Raw genomic sequence first — 19846 nt, 5'->3', positions numbered from 1 at the left:
GTGTAACTCTACAGCTGCGCCTGCACCGCTCACAAATACAGCCAAGAACAGTCTTGAAGGTGAATGCTGGAAACTTCATTTGCATTTGCATCTAAATTTTTGCTAAACTACATTCCCCTTTGCTAATAGAGCAAATAATACATCTTGAGGGGTGGGGTTTTTTCCTCATAAAATCATGAATTTTAAAATACAGTAAGTATGATTCTCAGGTCTCACGTGACTATGCCACTCTGTATTTATAAACTACTTAACTTGTTAGACAGGACCATATCTTTATAATAATGAAAGAAATAGATTGGGAAAAGTTAACAAAATGAGGCACTGGCCAGCCAATAAATGTAATGTTTATTTATACCCATTCAAAGGCCTTGAAGAAGGTTTTATATAAGAGAATGTTCTCTCTCCTCTATAAGAACCATCCAGTTTTGCCCTAAAGTGGTAATTAAAGAAGTAATAATAAGGGATGCATGAGGAAGTATGAGGTTTTAGACTACGGGGAGTGCCAGGACATAATACAGAAATCAGGCTGTGTAACTTGTTTAGAGAAAGATTGACCAGGAGATGCTTGTAAAAGAAATAAGGTTAAAATTAATGTGTAGATGAACCAGCTCTATGTCAGAGCAAGCACTAAGAAGCCAACCAATAACACAGGAGCAGAAAGCTACTTAAAAAAAAACCCCAAATCAATACTTAGCCAAGCATCCAGCTCACTCTGCGTAACTTGCCTCCTTGTCTTTAGGTCTAAACCTCAATATCCTTTGGCTGCACAGTTCTGAGGCACATGGGGTTAACGACACGTTGTAGCTCAGGTATTAAAGCACAGCCAAACTGTACTGCTTGGTTCCTGTAGGCAAACAGGCTCCTCTTAGAAGGGTTGGCTTTCTGTTTTCAGGTGCTAGATGTTATCCAAAGTGTACAGGAAACATTACAACAGGTAGAGCTTATACTCGTATGTGATCACATCCTACTGCTTTCCAAACAGCTCCACTAAACCCAGAGGGAACACAAAGTCACAAATCTTTTCTTTTTTTCCTCTTTCTCAGTAGTTTGTCAGCAGAAATTTCTGGGAAAAGCTTTCCTTACAGTGCAGGTTTAAATGGTTGCCACCCAGAAGTACTGTTCTTTCCCTTGGTGGCAGGTCCCAGACAGGAAGGGGTAGCCAGTCTCTGTGCATTCCTAAGTTGGACCTGTATACGCTGCCCGCCAGCTTCTGGCCAAACAATTCTGCAATCACCTTCTTCTAGTTTTCCCACACTCAGGAAAGAGATGGATACTGAGGGATGCTCTGTCACAGAATCATAGAATAGTTCAGGTTGGGAGGGACCTTAAAGATTATCTAGTTCCAACCCCCCTGCCAGGGGCAGGGATACCTCCCACTAGATCAGGCTGCCCAAGGACCCATCCAACCTGGCCCTGAACACCTCCAGCGTGTCACTATTCTTTTCGGGAAATGCCACAGTAGGCAGACAGGCAGCTGCACAGAGCTCAAAACGGCCAGAGACACACTTCCAGACTGTATCAAATGGTAAAGAGTAACAAGTAGCATCAACAAGATCTTCTTCTAATCTTTTCTTCTAGTACTTTAAAGTACTTGGGGAAGATGCAGCTGGATCACTGTGCTCCATATGAAAAAATGCTGTATTGCTAAATAACCCCAGTGAGTTACAACTGTTGGCATATTTTACTCTCTCTCCAATGATAATTCAGGTTTTTAATGACCTTCTCTCTCCTATTTCGTTGCTGTTGTCTCTCTGTCTTTGCTATCCCTGTAATATCTACCGCGTAGGACAGATTCAGTGTACAGATCATTCTTATCCAGAGAACCTGGGAAGAGATGACTAATGACTGCAAGGACAGTTCTGCTTCCAGGTCACCTCCCGCCTCCAGGAAATGCTGCAAGGAAGAGTAAGACGACAACAAGCTAGGGAAAAGTGCTCACGCTGTGCTGTGAGACAGAGTGGGAATGCAGTTGTCTCAACACAACCCACAGAACTGGGATCTTGCATCATCCTAATGTAAGGGATTGAGCTCCACAAAAACTGCACACAAAAGCTCCTTTGAAATTCAGCAATCATGAAGTAGACTATGTTATTAACAAAGCACGGTTTTAATAAAAAGGTTTAAGGCTTACATCTCAAAATGACTTATAAATAAATGTAATCACAATACACATATTCTATTGTTTAAAAAATATTCACTATAACATATTATATATTTTCTGAGTTATAAAATCCCATATAAATAGCAAATTATTCTCAGTATGCAGAATAGAAGAATACACAAAAACTGGGGTGCGTATCTGAAAGGAATCCTGAGCTTGCACTCAACAAATGGAAGAAAATAGAGCAATGATACAGTGGGACACAATAAATGCTGTTGTCCTAGTAAATAATTTTTCCAAAACAGTAAGAACGCAACTGAGAACTTTTTGGTTACTCAACCTTGTTCATCTCCAGAGAAATGAACTCAGGAATGGCTCTGGCTAATCCACCCACTCCCTAAGACTTCAGGAACACCTGACAGATTCTTTTGGTATCAAAAAAAGAAAATTACATTTGTCTTCTGCTGGACAGAACTAAGGCACTTACTGGAGCAGGTCAGTGCAGGCTGTGAGAAGCAGCCTGGACCTGCAGCCAGAGAGACATAAAAGGCGTCTCTTGAATGAAGATGTGTGGCAACAGATTCTGGTAGTAGTATGCAAGAGGCAGCCACTTATACTCCTCAAGGTTACCCTGCTTACCCCGAAATAATAATATAAATTGAAACAAGAATAAGTGGAAACTTCTCATGTTATAAATATAAAAATGAAAGTCCCCTTTTCCTTTTAGATCAAGATAAGCAAACCAACCAGTTGGACTATGAACTAGCAGTCTGGCTACAGCAGCGTGCTCCTTTCTTTGTGGTACAAGTTGTAGCAGCATTTAGATTGGAGCTTTCACCCTGTGTTTTTCTCTTCGCTTTTCCAAGTGAGCTGTACAACAGTGATGTGAATGGTAATGTTCATACCAATGAGACCATCTCCTAGAACAAGGCAGCCTGCAGCACCGCAAGAGGACACGAACTCGCAGTAGCCTTATAAATTCTGAATTCTGAGCTGTTTTATTATTATGGCACAACATTTTTTCTGATTGTAATGAACAAATGTCAATTATTCATGGAAGAAATAAAGGCTATTCTGCCTGTTGTTTTCAAGGAGTAATGCAGTCATCATATGTTCCTTTAAACACGGCTATTATATAAAATATAATGCTCTCTTTCATATATTCAGGGTCATGAGCTCTGACTTATTACTAAAACATGAATCATCAGAGCAAACTCGTACATGCAGACCGCAATGAACACAGAGGTTTAAATTTTGCTCCTTATTACAGTGTCAGCTCAGTAGGGATAATGAAGTAAATAAGAACTATTTAAAGTCTTCTGGCTTATTCCCAACTTAACTGGGATAAAAAACCAGATGAACAATATTATCCTGAAGTTGACCCATAGTTGCTGAGAGTGGAATGTCTCAAGCAAACAGATGCATGGTGACACTTCAGATTCAGAAATTGTCAACAGTTTTCTGTCCTTTCAATTATTACAAATACCTTATCCTTCTTTTTTCTTGGTATCCTATGGATACTAACTGCTTCTCTAATAGCAGTTTTCTTCTTCATTTTCAGCTGAAAATGCCAGCAACAAGAAGCTATAAATATTGCACAGTAAGTTAGGATGAAAACTAGAAAAGAGAATGGCACTTGCAGGGTGACTTTTCAATCCAAAGAAAAGCTCTTCATTTTTTCTGCTAATTCCTGTCTCATTTCTATATGTTTTTTCAGGTTTTGCACTTCATGGGGCAGGTTGATGTCCCACACAGACACACAGGATTGTAATTCTGGAAAAAAAATATTAAAAAAAGTAGGAAAATGCAACAGAGAAGAATTATTGCTTAATTAGAAGTGTTTTGCTTATCTGCTTATTTTTTAATTACTCATAAATTGCCTCAATGAAGAATGATGCTTGGGGCCTGGAAGACAAATTATATGACACCTTATGTGTGAGATAATACAGTTGTGGGGTACGAGCTATTTGTACTTGCACAATGATTTGGATTCCAGTTCCCGAACTTAAGAGTACACCATTTAAAAGCACTTAAACCAACATTTCTGTTGCTTGTAGGCCATAAGGTACTTACCTGAACTGCAGCTAATGCCAGTGCTGAGGTGAATGCACAAAATTTCACCTCTGTTTTCCTGAGCCAAATGTTTACAAGACTCAAACCCTATTCACTGTAAACTAAAAATGAAAACTAATTTCATGAGGCTGCGAGTACATTGGGAAAAAGTCACTTCTTCAGTCTCCCTCCTTGCACACAACTCTTCATTCATGGAGAATTCTCACTGATTTTAGTGGAACAAGAATAATTGAGACCACTTGCATGAGTAAGGGCTCACAAACTAACGTCTCAAGGTTTCTTGGAGCCTCTGACTCCTCTCTGCTTAGTTAATGGCATTCTCAAATACAGGAAAAAGGCTATAAAGGCAATACATGTTATTATGGTACAAATTAAGGAACATCAGAATATAACAAACACTGCTCTAAGTTTGATTCTTGTTTTACTCCAAGCAGTCAGCTCATCTACATTTGCTACCCCTAACTTTATACTGTCATTGTCATTGCCACATTTTTAGGAGTCATTGACACTGGGATGAGACAAAGGTGAAGAAGGGAATTGAAGCAGAGCATCAACTGTGACTGTTCTTAGAAAAACCCAAAGACGGAGATTTTTCATCTTCCTATTCCAGCACTTCACTATCCTAATTGTCAGGCAGCTTCTCCTCATGTCGGAGACACGAGGAGTATTCTCCATTAGTAATCTAGTAATCTCCATTACTATAACAGAGACAGGTTATTCCTCATCCTACCCACATGGAATATGTAGAAGTGTTTATTCCCTTCCTTTTTATTTACATATTTGAAGCCTATTATCCTGTCCTCTAAGCTTTATTTATATTAATCAACTAAATTACTTCGAACATCTCCTCATGGGTTCTATTTCTTCTCCTCTGGACTCTTCCTAACAGCGCAGATCATTCAGCAACATCCCCAGAGGATGCGCTCCTCCAGCCAAGGCCATATCAGCACTCACTTTTCCATTGGTGTGAGAATGGCGTTTGCTTCTTCAACAGCAACATGATGACGCTGACTCATGTTCAGCCTGTGATCAATTACAGTCTTTTTTTTCTGCAGTACTGCTGTTTAAGCTGATCATTTCCTCATGTTGGCACACCAGATCATTCCTAATTAAGTAAAAGGTCTTGCCTTTGTCCTTACTTTATCTTATTTCCTTCCGGACAATTTTTCTATTTGTCAAGGTCATTTTGAATCCTAATCCTACCCTCCAGTGTGCTTGTGGCTTTGTTTTAGCTGAAAATTGTCTGCAAGTCTGAAGAGCACATTCACTATTCCTTCATCCACACCATTCATTAAAACATTGAGGATTCCTGGCAAAGCACAGATCCTTCTGGAAATCCATTTGATACATTCTCCAATTAGACTGTGATATTAACTCTCCAAATACAGTTTTCCAGCAAATTATGCTGTATACTTCAAGTAGTGGCTTCCTCTGATCCATTTTCGGAAGCTACTCTTAGTTTGTATAGAGCTCAAACATGCAAAAGACAACAAAACTTAATAATGATGTTTCAATAAAATGATACCAAATGATGATCATCGACTTTCTGCTCAGTGGTTAGAATTAAGCATAACAGTGTTAACTCCACTAAAAATACAAATTAATAGAACACAGTTCACATACCTTTGTGATATTTGTTGTCTTCAGTGTCACTTTTATAGCGATATCCCAAAACCAGTACTGCATTCTTGAGTGTCCCTTTTTCAAAGATATAAAATGTCAAATTTTAATGAGAACTTTGTAATTTAAGCATAGAAAGAGTAGATGACATCATGCTACTAAGAGGACAGAAAGCAGAGTTCAGTCAACCGGAGCTTATATTCAAAATCATTAACCGTGAAAAACCCAGACATGAGAACAATATAGTTCATGTCTCCATTTAATGGTGGGGTTTATCAGGGTTCAAAGGGCTAAGCAGTGGATTAGCCAGCCAGCCTGTTAAACGAGCTTAAGAACAAAGCAACCTATTATATACCACAAGCAGAGGTAGCAGAGTCACAGGAAACAGATGTCACAGCAAAGGGACAGGCTGGAAATGAATTCCTGGGCACAGCAGAGCAGAAGGTGTCAGTAATCAATTTGGTTATGAACAAACAAAGCAGCCAGATATGATACCAACTAATAAAAAGTGTTCTGAACTAATGACGGCACATAGGTGGGAAAGGAGAGTTGGCAGGGAAGTAGAAATGGGGATGGATCATTGGAAGGTGCCTACTGACTAACGCAAAAGCAAACTAGGAAAACAGGAATGGTTGGATCACAGACGGACAAGATAAATGTGCCAGTGTTTCAGCATCAACCTCCTTTTTCCTAACAAGATATGTTTATGAATGTTTTGCAAGATAAACGAAAGCTGTTACGTGTTCTCCTGCCACGGCAGCTCCCTGTCCTACTGGCAGCAGGAGTGCAGGGAGCCCTTGGCTGAATGAAGGAGAGGACCCAGGACCCAGCCTCGTACCTGGGTGACAGATCAGGCCAAGGAAGGAACAGGGGCAGACACTTCAGCTGTAGCACTGTGCCCCACACCTCCCCACACTTTTTCATACATGAAGTTTTACATGCTCTTCCAGGGAAAAGATGAGGAGGGGTTCAGTTTCTGGGGTATAAATAGACCGGAATATGGCTTACTGTGAGAGACAATCTTGGAAGTTTTGTGTGACCACACTGCAGTGTGTCCCTCATGATACATTCCCTCTGATCTATCAAATGTTTCCAGTGGGTCCCCCAGGACCTCTGCAAGGTAGGGAGAGATTTTTCCTGCTCTGTGGAAATGTGCAGTATATTCTCCTTTGATATTCATGTAAATCTGCTTATGGTAGATGAGGGCTGGTGGGATCCACACACATCTTCCATACTCATATTTGTCATCACTTTAATTTTTTCTGCAACCAGTCCTATCTATACTCCTGAGAAAAGTGATTGGAACTTAAGTATAATGTTTCTTATTCAGACTAGGGTCCTTTCTCACTATAATGAAGTCTAAGTTTTCACTTGGGAAATGAACTGCCAATTTACATAGAAATCATTCTCTGTAAGCCTCTTGTCTGTCATACATCAATGTGTTAGGTAAGAAAATTAGAAAAAGACATTATACTTCCATTCACAGATGAACTAAAGATAAAATTGATGTCTCAAAGTCTGGCAACCTCTTTTCCTTGAAATATTTACATATCTGATTGACACTGTATATTTTAATCTTAAATGAAACTACTTAATAGAAAAATATTTCCCTTTCTCTTCTTTCATTTCACACAAGCAACATGTTACTACTCAAGAATTGCTCAGCAGCCTCAGTGCCATTTTCCCTGATTCTGTGAAAATTCCAGTAAATACAAAGTCTCTGAATTTAGGAAAAAAGCCAATCCTTATAAATAATTGCTGGGCAAAAATGATCAAAAAGAAAAAGTACACATAAAAAAAAAAAAGTACATATCAACCTTCCTTGCTGTTCTTGAGGTTTGTGCAAACACAGCTAAACTCTTTCTCCAGAGTTATTAACTTTTCTGTATATAAAATTTTGATTAAAACTGTTGAGGTGAGAAGAAACAAAGAATATGAGACTCAAAGTTTTTTAAATCACTCTGTACTATCTACATAATATACCTTCCCTACCAATGACTGTAGTAAGCCAGGCAGAAATTTTTGTTTAATAGTAACTATTCATTACAAAATGCTAAAAATAAAACATTCCTTTACAGTACAAACATTGTAGCTATAGGGACTAGAAAGACTGAAAATGCTGTGCTAGTGAATCCTGACTCCTTAGCTGGCACTTTTACCTTGTGTTTTACTGAACAGGCTGCACAAACTTGCTATCCCAGGCAAAGGCAAGCCAGAGGAGGGTGGAGTCTTTTTGACTCATACAACCCTGTCAGCACAATAAGCTGAGTGCAGCCCATGGGTTCTTCTGGTGCAGGGAAGGAAAAAACAGCCCCCAAATTACATTCATGGTGGTATTGAGAAAGCATTCAGTCTGCAACTATGAAGTTTGCTAACAGGATTACAGTGTGCTTCTGAGTCTAGAACAATAGCTTCAGAGTCTTCTTCCAAGAGCAAACGTGCTTTAAACCACACTGACAAGGGAATTCCAGAGTTTTTTTCAAAACACAGTGGAAGGCGATGGGAATTCACATGTTGTGTCACAGAGTACTTTTTGGAGTAATACATATTTTGAGCATACCCATCACTGCAGTATAATGAACTCTTGAGTTGGTACCTTGGGCAGAGATGCAGAGGAGTGTACAGGTGAAAGGAAGTTATAACAGCCAAGAAGTGCCCCATACTCAACTACATTTCTCTGTTTTTTTGTAATTACCACTGAGAGCCCACACTACTGCCTGCCTGCAGCAGCTTGAAACAACTGACCCTGGTGACAGGAACAGCACATACGTACAACACAGGCTGAGAGAGTTTGGGCTGTTCCGCCTGGAGAAGAGACGGTTCTGGGCGAGACCTTATAACAGCCTTCCAGTACCTGAAGGGGGCTACAAGAAAGGTGGGGAGGGACTTTTTACAAAGGCATGTAGTGAGAGGACAAGTGGCAATGGCTATAAACTGGTGAGGGGAAGATTAGACTAGACATTAGGAAGAAATTCTTCACAATGAGGGTGGTGAGGCACTGGCACAGGTTGCCCAGGGAAGTTGTGGCTGCCCCATCCCTGGAGGTGTTCAAGCCCAGGTTGGACGGGGCCTTGGGCAGCCTGATCTTGTGGGAGGTGTCCCTGCCCGTGGCAGAGGTGTTGGAATTATACGATCTTTAAGGTCCTTTCCAACCCAAACCATTCTACGATTCTATGAGTCTAGGTCTGCACCCTAGGTCTAAGTGTTTACCATTTTCCCAGTTCTGCCGAGATGTGCCTGTGAACCAACCCTAAAAGAACTATTCCTGAATAAGGATGGGAGAAGAAAACCAGGTAATAAGCAACTAAGGAAGAATTATTAAAACCTAACAAGCTCACAGAGAGAGAAGCCAGCAGTGAAAAACTTAAGATGAAGAAAGAATGCAGGTAGATACAGATCAAGATGAAGACTATTGGACAGAAGAAGGTGAGAGCTGTGCTGAAGCAGGGCATAAGGATGCAGTGAAGGCAGAGAGTGTTCATGTGCCAATCAGTGTTTCTGTAGGCACAGGTATGACAGCCTGCTGGTATTCAGCTAACACCAGAGTGTCTGACATTGACCAAAGCAGTAGAAAGAATGAACAAAACACAGAAAATGCTCCTCTGTTCCTGGAACACCGTGCTAGACAGGAGATAGCAATCCTAAACTTGGCATTGTTTTCAAAGTACTCATCATTTGATGGTTTTACTTACCAAGCTGAGCTGTTATCATGACTCTAACAGAATCACAGATGTTGTCCATAACCCGTACAGGACGACGTGTTGACAAATCAAGCAGCAAGATATGTCCTCCTCCTGTCCCTATCCACAGTGCGGTATTTTTCTGCAGGCAAATTGTCTTCACTCTTCCAGAATAAGCCAATTTATGTCTTGATTCTTTATTTAGCTTTTCCTCTTTGTCTCTAAGAATATGAAGAGAAGTTGCATTAAAATCTTGTAGCACACTATCCCACAACTGCTAAAATGACTCTCTCAATACCAGCCTTTTAAAGAGTCATTCATAAAAACAAGCCACAGAAATCTCCACATTAATTAGATGATTGACTTGAAACAAACTGCGGCGAAAACTACTGGACTTCTGAGACCCAGCTGGTCTGCTTCAAAAGGCCTTTAACTAGGAGGCAGGTATACTTCTCTATTCATTCCCACTCTGCAAGAGAATAACGTCCCTGCTAGGCTGGAGAAGCACCCTTAGAGTTGCTCCCAATCTTATCATGAAAATGTAACGGACATGGCACAATAAGGGAGAGGAACAACTTAAATGCAAAGGAAAATCACCATCAGTGATTCCTACTGAATCTGTACACTGGAGAGAGAAGATATTCTTATTCAGGGGATGCAGGAAGTAATCAGAACCAAAAGCATTAGCACCTGGAGGACAGTAAAAGACTTCGTCCTCCAGTACAGTTAAATGAATCTTCTTGAAATCATAGACAAATTGTGAAATATAGTAAGAGTCTTAAAAAAGTGAGATTCTGCAAGGGATATTCTGAAGTTCTGGGCCAAAAGAGAGGAAAGGAATTCCACATTTGAGCAAAGAACTTGACAAATTCATTACCTCCAGCATTACCTCCATGTTAAGGCAATATGCTAGAGAAGGCAATCTGATATTCAGCTTTCTATGCATCAGGCCATCAATCTGAAATAAAACACTTACTTAAGAAAATGTGCACAGTCAATTAGTTCAGAAAGTTTTTCTGTCTTCTTGTCCCAGATTTCCACAAAATGGCTGTTTTTCTTTGCCAAGTAGATGGATTTGTCTATTGCTATTGAAATAATGTTTGCATCACTGTACGCATTATGACAGAATCTAGAAAAGAGAAGAACTCCAGTTAGATACAAAGAAAAGATCAAGTAGAAAAACTTGACCGTTATGCGTGGTCAGAGCTTCCCTCTAACTCTTACAGAGTAATTCAGCCTTAAAACCAAACTGGGCTAGGATACAGCTGAAAGGGTTTGCTATCATCTTCCTACAGTTTGACATAAATTCTCACAGTAACAGTTATGCTGATGATATCCCTATTACTATTACTAAATCTTTCCCATCTATCTACTCAATTCACATATGCTTACATCACAGCAGGGCCAAATCCACCTTTCTCCTGCCACTTTGGCCATGTCTAGAGACATCTGACAGTTCTCACAGGGTCCACAAGGCCATAAAGGGTCACTCAACACTCAACAACTCAATCTTAGTCAAAGATGACTAAGCTGTGAGATTTAGTTCACCTTACTCTGTTCGTTTCATTTCAGCTGACAGCCTTTTTCATTATTTTTCTCTACACAGGAATTTGTCTCTCATGATGGATCTGTGCCTGCATATATCAAAATAATATTGGCCCTACATTTTAACAGTATTGGATTATTTCATTGACCCTCCAATTTATCTTGAAGAACAGCTTAAAATCACAGGTCTCTGATAGCAGACACTCAGTAACACTGCTACTCTACCTAATGTTACTGGGTTTAGGCAACTTTATTTTCAAAGGCATATATGTTTTGCTTCCACAAAGCTCAAATTATTTCAATGACGTATTTTGCATCTTGCCACTGAACTGCATTTTGCTGAAATTTATATTAACACATTATTTTCTAAACCAATTTAATTTCAAAGAATAATGCTCTCTACTAGTGTAAAATCAAACACTGTTTTACCTGCTCAGGAAAAATCCCCTTTAACTTCAGAGCAGGATTTCCTCATGTGAGAATTATATCAAACACTCAAAAAAAATTCAGTCTTTAAATTCTAAACAATTAGAACTCAGCAATCATATGTAATTTAAGTATATAGGGCAAAGATATGCATACATAAACTGACAAACAGGGAAGGACAAGTACTATACTAAGTATGTGTGTGTTATTCTAAATAGAGTAAACAGGTCCTGGACAAAAGCAACCGGGAGAGAAATCAGTTGCATTTATACATTTTCTCAATAGATACTGACTTCATAAATGCTTTATACAATAAAAATGCACACCCTTTGCTTAAACGCAGCAATGAATACTTTAAACACTACTCACTTATCTTATTTTAAGGGATGTTATATTCCACTTGTATTATGAAAGAAAGGAATGGAAACAAGAGAATTCAAAGAACGAGCTCTGGCACAAGACATTACATCCCAGTACCGACAGAAATCTTCAATGACGACAACGAAAGAGCCAAGTAACATAATTAATTAAAAACACTTACAGTTGACTTGTCTTTGTTTCAATGAGCTTTTGAACAGAGAAATCACTAGTTAAGGCAATGATCTTCGTTCCACAGCCTCCCCACATTATATTTTTTTCAGATAAGTATGAGGATTCACTTAAGCACATCAGTGGTGTACTAACATTTCCTATAGTTAGTATCTTCAAAGGTGTAGCACCCTTACACTGCAAGAAAATATATACTCTCCATTAGAATCAAGGAGTATACAAACAATCACAAACTGTTCAAACAAGGCCACAGAGCCTGCTGAATTAAATATACACAGCCAGATTTCCTGAACCACTGTGGTATCTCTCCAGGTTGCTAGAGACTGAAAAGTGCCACAGTCTCATTAAGGATGTCCCATAGAAAACAGCCTGTGTGAGCAGAAATGGGACAGAGCTGAGTTTGATACTTTGTGTAACCCCTTGTGCAGCTCAGGAAAAGGGTGGAAAGTCACATCCATATCTTCGAGACATCCCATACTGGATGATATTCTACTTCTGCAATGCACTGCAACTCCATAACTCTTCTAAACTGCATGTGGTCAGGAGCTAACCCTCAGGAAACAGCTGATATAAACAGCTCCCAGCATTTCTTTATCTGTTCTGTGAGTAGAACTCTGACCTACAGAAAACCTAAACAATATTGTCTTTTTGAAGACATCTATTCTATGAAAATTTAGCATGAACAAAAAGTAAAAAGGAGCTGTAACAGCAATAAATAGAAAAGATTAAAAACGTTAGAATATATTTAATAACAACCATTAATGTCACTCCCTAGTCAGTTTGCCAGACCTTTCAAAGTCCTATAACGAGTAATAATTTTCCCCCTTAACTCCACTGTTAAAAAAGATATTGTAAACCATGTCCAGTTTCCCTAAGACTGCAGTAGAAAATTATTTTTAGTTTGAGAAGCAATTAAAAAATAAGCTGCATGAAATAAATCTATTGTTGGCAGCTGTTTTATGTATTATTTATAGTATTTTGTAGAACAGGCAACAAAGAACAAGTCTACCTTTACTGCTCTGTCTTCAAAAACTGCCAGTTTGCCATCAGCTGTGCCTACCAAGAAGAAATTCTTCTGTTTGCTGAAATAAAATAAAATAATGAATTCTAGAAATGCCTTTATCAGGTAATAAGAAATTAAACAAGTGGCCTCTGGTATCTGAAGAGTTTCATAGAACGTTAAAAGCAAATACAGCCACCTATGGTCAGGAACAGTCTCCAGCTACACTGGGTGCAAAATTCAGTGAAAATACAAGGAAAATTAACAGTTGTCTGAAGAAAACTGCATTAGTGTACAGATGTCATTTTCTGAACATCTCTCTTTAGCCATGCTTTCAAAATGTAACCCAAAGTATTTAAAATTCATTTATACCTTTGCTTTGAAAGAGAATTACAGTATAAACAAGTGATGGAATCTGACATTTTCTGCAGTCGATGCCTTCTTGTTTCATCTTCTGTGTTAATTGCCCACAGAGAACCAGATTGTGTTCCTGCTACAATCCAGTTTTCTTTCTCAGTAGGAAGGGTCACTAAGGCCAAACTTAAAATTTTACTATCTGCAATATCCTGAGTCAGAAAAAGAAGAAAAACAACCGGGTTACAATTTCAGTAAGGGTAAATGCTAGTAAATTGCTGGTAATAAAAACAAAGTTCAATTTTCTTGGACCCCGGACAGACTCAAGGCCTAACCTCCCATTAAGAAATCAATCAGAATACATCTTCAGTTGTGCCATCTATCTTCAAAGTGCTGGGAAGGGCCCCTCAAACACTACACAGGAAAATCTCTCCAGTGAATGCTGGAAGAAAATACTCTTCCTATTCTAATGAAGGTCTCACAGCCATCAGAGAATTAAGTAAATGCAACTATACTGCAATATGCATTCAGTTTAATTGCTAACAATAAAAGTACTGGCCTAATATTTCTTTTTCTCCTTTTAGAGAAATAAGCTATATAATTGATACCAAAGCTACCAATTCAAATGTCTCATGGTCAACAGATGGCACACGGAAATATCACTTCAACAACTTTGATGGTGAGTCACACTCAGTTCTGGCACACACGCTCATCACAGCACATCAAGCCTGTGTAAAACCTTTTCCCGTTTCTGATGGCACAGGACCGAGAAGTACAAAAATCAAATAAAAAGAGCTAGAAGGTATCACTCAAAGTGCCACAAGGAGGTGGCATCCACAGGAAGAGAGAAATCATTAAGAGACTTGCTGAATTATTACAGAAGGTAGAGATATGAAGGGCTGTACAACTATTACTCCTTTTCCTAGACTTCGTGCTAGAAATAGCTGCCATCTGAGTAGAAGAAAGGAACCCAGTAGTGGAAAGACAGTATTATGACAAAGTTCAGGCTGGATGACAAGAAGAGAGGAAAAAGCAACCACATTTCTGCTTTATTTCATAGATACAATGATGACTCACTTATGATCAATCTTTGTTCTCCCAAATCTTAGCTTTCTAGAAGTAACATCCTGCTGTTAAAATGCAATTATTTCTTTTGAAATACATCTGGGTGCCAAAAGAACTAGAATAAATGGCAACTTTCCCTCCTACCTCACAAGTATGTCCATCTGTATTCAGGTTAACAAATGAAAGTTGTGCTTTTTCTGTGTTCCCACTGCCTATCCAGACTCCTGCCTTCTTGCAGCTTTGATTGGCAGCTACCATGCACTCTGCTGTGGATGTGCTGGGTATCGAAACATACCTCATCAAACAAATAAGCTCTGCAGAATTCAGGATCTCATAAACCTACAAAGAAAGCCACAGCATGCAAATGGTAATAACAATAGATTGTACAGCAATAAATAGCAAGCAGCAGATAACAACATTCTATGGAACACGGACATAGCATCTCAGCAGGTCAGCTCATTTACATTACCACTATTAATGGGCAATCTTTGTGCACTAAGCAACTTTACGTATTTGTGCTAAAATTTCAGGAAGCCAATGGGGTTAAAGCACGTTTGAAAGTTTGACCCATTTCAAAGAGCATTGCAAAGTGAGATAACAGACAGTAGGATCCACCCTCCTGTTTCTCCTCTCACATGCATGGAACGGGGTAAGCTAATTGCACTGATATTATATAACAAAGTCCTTTGTGCATAGCTTTAATCTATAATCACTATACAGTAACACAGGGCAAAACAGCAGGTTAAAATAAACAGTTGGTAGATTTGAATAGAACAGCTTATCCAGGGTGGTAAAAGCAGGCAATGTTTCATAGCTGTTTCAGTTCCAGAAAAGAACAGAAAAAAACCTGTACCTCTTACTAACTTCAACGTCCTATTCCTTTTTAGAAAACATAGTAACTTTGTGGCATCATATATCACAAAAATACAAATAAATACACTAAGTAATACCTGGGAGGATGTTGGTCGCTCCTGAGGATTTTCCTTCAAACAGTTTTTAATTAAATTTTCAACTTCAGGCCAGGGTGCACATCCATATTCTTTGACAGGGTCTAAAATGTATAATTATGTAACTTCTTAACCAGCCTTTACCATAGTTCAGAAAGGAGAGTTCTGAATAACTTTCTTCCTGCTTTAAGAATTCATCTAACTTCTTAAAGAGCTGCTCTAAGAAACATCATTCTCTTAGGTAAAAAGTCAGTCTGAACAGTTTGGAATTTCTCATCTGCCATTAAGTGCCAAAGAATGAAATGCTACAGCTAGAGTCCTTTTCATTAAAAGCAGTTAAAGCAAATGGATTTTGCTTTAACTTCTTCTTTAATGTCCCTGTACTGGGACTAAATCACAGATAGGTGCGAGTTGTGTTTTGATTAATGCTGACTGTTGAAGGGCAAGTCATGTCAGTCTGTAGTGTTTTTGATTCATATGAACATTTTTTCCCACATTTATTCTTCTGTATTTGGGCAGAGTATATGGAATACAACTGAGCTTCCAACAAAATGCACAGCAATTTAGATAATTCCATATAGTATTTAAGAGACATGGAAGTTTTCATTCCCACTCAGTGCTTTGAATGGGTATCTTACGACCATAGGTGCTGACCTCTCTAAGAACAAATCACTCTTGAAAAATGGTGCCTCTATTGCTTTTCCTTTTAGTTCATCTTAATCCACTGCAGATATTCCAGTCTTACATTAGACAGAGGTAACATTAATGATAAATACCTGCAAATGAACAAATCCTTTTCAGCGAATGACAGGCACTGTTTACTTGTGAGCAGAAAATGCATTAACTCTGTTTTTCCTAATGGGGAAGCCATGCCAGATTAACTGGTACAATTGCTGCCTCTTTTCTAGATAGAGTGACTTTTCAGTCTTAAAGAATGTTTCACGAGTATATTCTTTATTGCAGGGCAATAAATAGAAGGCCACACATTAAGCTTGTAATACCTGTAAAACTTCAGCAGCTCCTTACACATGAGTTGTCAAATACTAAGTTACCCCGTCCACCTGACTTCATGTCCAGCCTGATAGTCTGTTTAATCTCCCTTCCAGTAGCCAGTAACTACATATTGTAATGCAGATGGAATACGAAGAACATATGTATCTGAGCAGGGATTTCAGACTCTTGACAAGTTAAAAGGGAAGCCCTATCTAAAACTTTTAGGGGTGGCTGTTCTTTTAAGGTAGTGGCACATTTTTTGTTTTAAATAAAATCTCAAGGGATTTTTTTAAGATTTTAAGATATGCAGCTTCTCCGTAATGGTATTTTGAGCCTAACATATCACGATCAAAGAGCAGAAGTGGAATTGCGTTTATTTTAGTGCATGATATGCTTTATAACATTAAAATGTAAGGAACAAGTCCATACGTGGTATTTGAAGGTACCTTCAGCAACATCCATTTTAGTTAGGTCTGGATAAAGTCTCTAGTATACAAAATCTCTATTTCTTTATGAAGTGAACCTGCTAGATCCTTTGAAATTGCAATGAAAGTATAACCAACGTGATGTTGAATAGATCCCTATTTCTCAGTATTTCAAGACCACGGGATATTAACAGAAGCTTCTATAAACTGCTATTAGTAATTCTCTTGCTCTGATCACTACCAGGTACAACATAAAATGAGAGCTGTTATTTTTGGAGGAGGCAGGATAAATGCTATGTCTTCATGTTAAAACTTTAAAATACAAGGCCTACCTGGTAACTTTCCTTGTATTGCTAATTCATCAAATTCATTTGGAAACTTCAAGCCTTCCATTATTCTACTGCCTCCTGTTAAAATGTCATAAAGCAGCAAGCCAAATGAATAAACATCAGCTTGCTGATTGTAAATAACATTTCCTCTGGCAACCTCTGGTGCTCGAAATCCTGCAAATAAATCATTTATTAATAGTTATGATTCATACAAAGCTGAAGCTATCTTTATCCTTTTAAGAGCAAACACTCATTGATGAAATTGTCACAAGAAGTAAACCAAAAATAGCACACTATTTCCGGGCTGGCAATAGTTTGCATGTGGCAGACACTCAAAAATATCAGCAATCCATATAAAGGAAGAAGCCATTACATCAGCTGTAATACAACCAGGACTAAGTTTTGTGATTTAGACTCAAGTATGGATTTGAGTTACTTCTTATAGACTAAATAAAAAATGTGTTAGCTATTTTTTGACATAATGCACTGTAAACTAAAGCATTTTTTCCATACCTGGTGTGCCTTCAGAGGTTTTTATTCCCATTCGGCAACAATACTGGGCAATGCCATAGTCAGCTATTTTTGCAATAACAGCAGCATTGGGATACAGGGTAAAAAGCAACACATTGTGAGGCTTTAAATCACGGTAGATGATCATTGCTGAATGCAGGTACCTGTCAATCAAAGAAGTAGTCAGTGAAAGCATTCATAATGCAGGGATGCATATACACACACACACACACACACTGAATGTGTTATCCCCACAACAATGAATCGTACTTTCAAATGTTAAATATTGTGTTAAAAAACGTCAAACATCACCAATGTGACACCACCTGACTGGATACTGACTTCAGAACTGTTCGGAAATATTATTTAATGGCATAAAAAACATTGCAGTACTTCAGTACTAGGTCTTATCTGAGGTGTCAGTGGCAGTTTGTAAACAGAATCCTAGAAATTTAAGCTTCATTGGTTCCTGAACTCCTTTACAGGTTTTATGCTTTTACAGCCACACGTCCATAGCTCCTGAGGACATTCGTGGACTTTCAGAACTTCAAAAATGTACTAAATTAATTTATTTGATATTTTAATAAGAAATAAATAGAATTTCACATAGAATTCTAACTAGAGCTCTTGGTATTTCTCTACTTACATGAGCACCATTTGTAAGCAGAAAAAAAACCCCAGGCAACTAAAGTTGGTGTTACCTACTGGCTAAACAATCTTAAAAATACAAGCATTTGTCTGACCCAGGGAATACTCTGCACGAATATAAGAAAAGGTTAGCTTTTCATTTGTAGTATATCCTCCTTGCAGCTGTATTCTGCTTTTACAGCAATGTAGAAGTCACATTTACCTTAAGCCATCAGCAACATGTAGAGCTATCCTGTGCTGAAGTGTTCTGGTTAAACTTGCATTGTCTTGTTGAAGCAAACGATCAAGAGATCCTTTAAGGGCTAATTCCATCACCAGCATCCGGGGACGGATTGCAGCAGCCAGCAGAGACACTAAACTGGGGTGATGGAGGTGACAAAGCACTGCAAGCTCCTGTAAATTGTAAAATTAGATGAAATACCCCAAACAGCATAACCTCTGCAGCTCTGAAGTAGACTCAGAAATGTTTTGGAGTGAAGCCTTGCACTTTACTTAAACTTTTTAAGCTCTTTCCTAGGGTTGGTATTCTGAAAGCAGCACTATAGAAAAAAAGGCAGTATTTCTTACTTGTCTTAGGAGCCTGAGGGAAGTATGTTTATTGAAAATCTTTACAGCAACCTCCTCTCCACCATAGGATGCACGGTACACAGATCCAAACCCACCATCACCTTTTCAAAGAGGAAATTGAAAAGAAGATTAAAATCAACAGGATATCTACTATTTCTCAAAAAAACAGACGAAAAGGTTCAAATGGAAAATGTGTGGATCCTCTACTGTGTTAAGCTTAATGATCAGGAATCTAAACACATGAAAAAACTGTGTCCTACCATACAACTTAACGTAAAATTCAAAACTCAATAATCTGAAATTCAGAATACCTTGAAAACAGATTTCCACAGAATAAATTTCTAAAATGTTTTCCCTGTGTTGCAGAACTACTTCAAAAGATTTGTTTACATAAGCGCTGTAAAAAAACCTAAAAAGTAACGCTTACCCAAGAGAAATTCAGGAGCTTCATCAAATTCCAGGTCATCGTTGTTCAACATAATATTTCTAGGCAAATCAGCCAATATCAGATCAGGAGCAATCTGTGCTATTGGGATGGTATGTCTTGGTTCATCTGGATTTACCAGAAGGTCACCTAAGAAACAGAAACAAGACAATTGAAAAAAAATAAAACAGAGTAATAATCATTCAAGAGGCACTGAAAGGTACATGGATCTCTGCAAGGGCAAATGATCAGTGTATCTAAAATTAAATCTATATCTGTGTGTGTATACACACACACAAACATACATACCTATGTGTAGGGAACAGAACACTAATTAAGTTTTACATTCAGCTTAATGTATCTTACACGTTTAATTATTTTCAAGGTTTTGCATATGTACCAATCAAACATGATAACAACTGCTGCTATGTAACAACACCAAACTAACCACGAGATTACTTTGCTGTCTATAAAATGACAGAATTCTGTTAGCATGCAGACCATCATCCTGCATGTTGCCTTTTAAATTACTGTTGTATGTCGTCCAATCAAAAGATACGAGTATCAGTTTTACTATGCACTGGATTCAA

At 38.4% G+C, this 19846-nt stretch overlaps 1 protein-coding gene across 1 annotated transcript in view; it reads right to left on the bottom strand.

Annotated features, from left to right (window-relative positions):
- Positions 1 to 2691: 2691 nt before the first annotated feature.
- The window catches only part of LRRK2 (leucine rich repeat kinase 2), a 68190-nt gene continuing 51035 nt past the window's right edge, over positions 2692 to 19846 (bottom strand). Inside the window, exons 38-51 of the mRNA XM_054055982.1 lie at positions 19260 to 19406; positions 18833 to 18933; positions 18468 to 18658; positions 17621 to 17781; positions 17111 to 17281; positions 15364 to 15464; positions 14558 to 14752; positions 13367 to 13560; positions 13004 to 13076; positions 11987 to 12171; positions 10451 to 10603; positions 9487 to 9695; positions 5798 to 5872; positions 2692 to 3874 (exon numbers count right to left, since the gene is read on the bottom strand). Coding sequence (XP_053911957.1) covers positions 3753 to 3874; positions 5798 to 5872; positions 9487 to 9695; positions 10451 to 10603; positions 11987 to 12171; positions 13004 to 13076; positions 13367 to 13560; positions 14558 to 14752; positions 15364 to 15464; positions 17111 to 17281; positions 17621 to 17781; positions 18468 to 18658; positions 18833 to 18933; positions 19260 to 19406 — 2078 coding nt within the window. The 3' untranslated portion in view covers positions 2692 to 3752. The remainder of the gene's footprint in view (positions 3875 to 5797; positions 5873 to 9486; positions 9696 to 10450; positions 10604 to 11986; positions 12172 to 13003; positions 13077 to 13366; positions 13561 to 14557; positions 14753 to 15363; positions 15465 to 17110; positions 17282 to 17620; positions 17782 to 18467; positions 18659 to 18832; positions 18934 to 19259; positions 19407 to 19846) is intronic.

The sequence above is a fragment of the Cuculus canorus genome, chromosome 1 (assembly GCF_017976375.1).
Source record: "Cuculus canorus isolate bCucCan1 chromosome 1, bCucCan1.pri, whole genome shotgun sequence".
In the NCBI taxonomy this organism is placed as follows: domain Eukaryota; kingdom Metazoa; phylum Chordata; class Aves; order Cuculiformes; family Cuculidae; genus Cuculus; species Cuculus canorus.
Note: the sequence above shows the minus strand (reverse complement) of the source record. Positions and strands in the feature narration are given on the sequence as shown.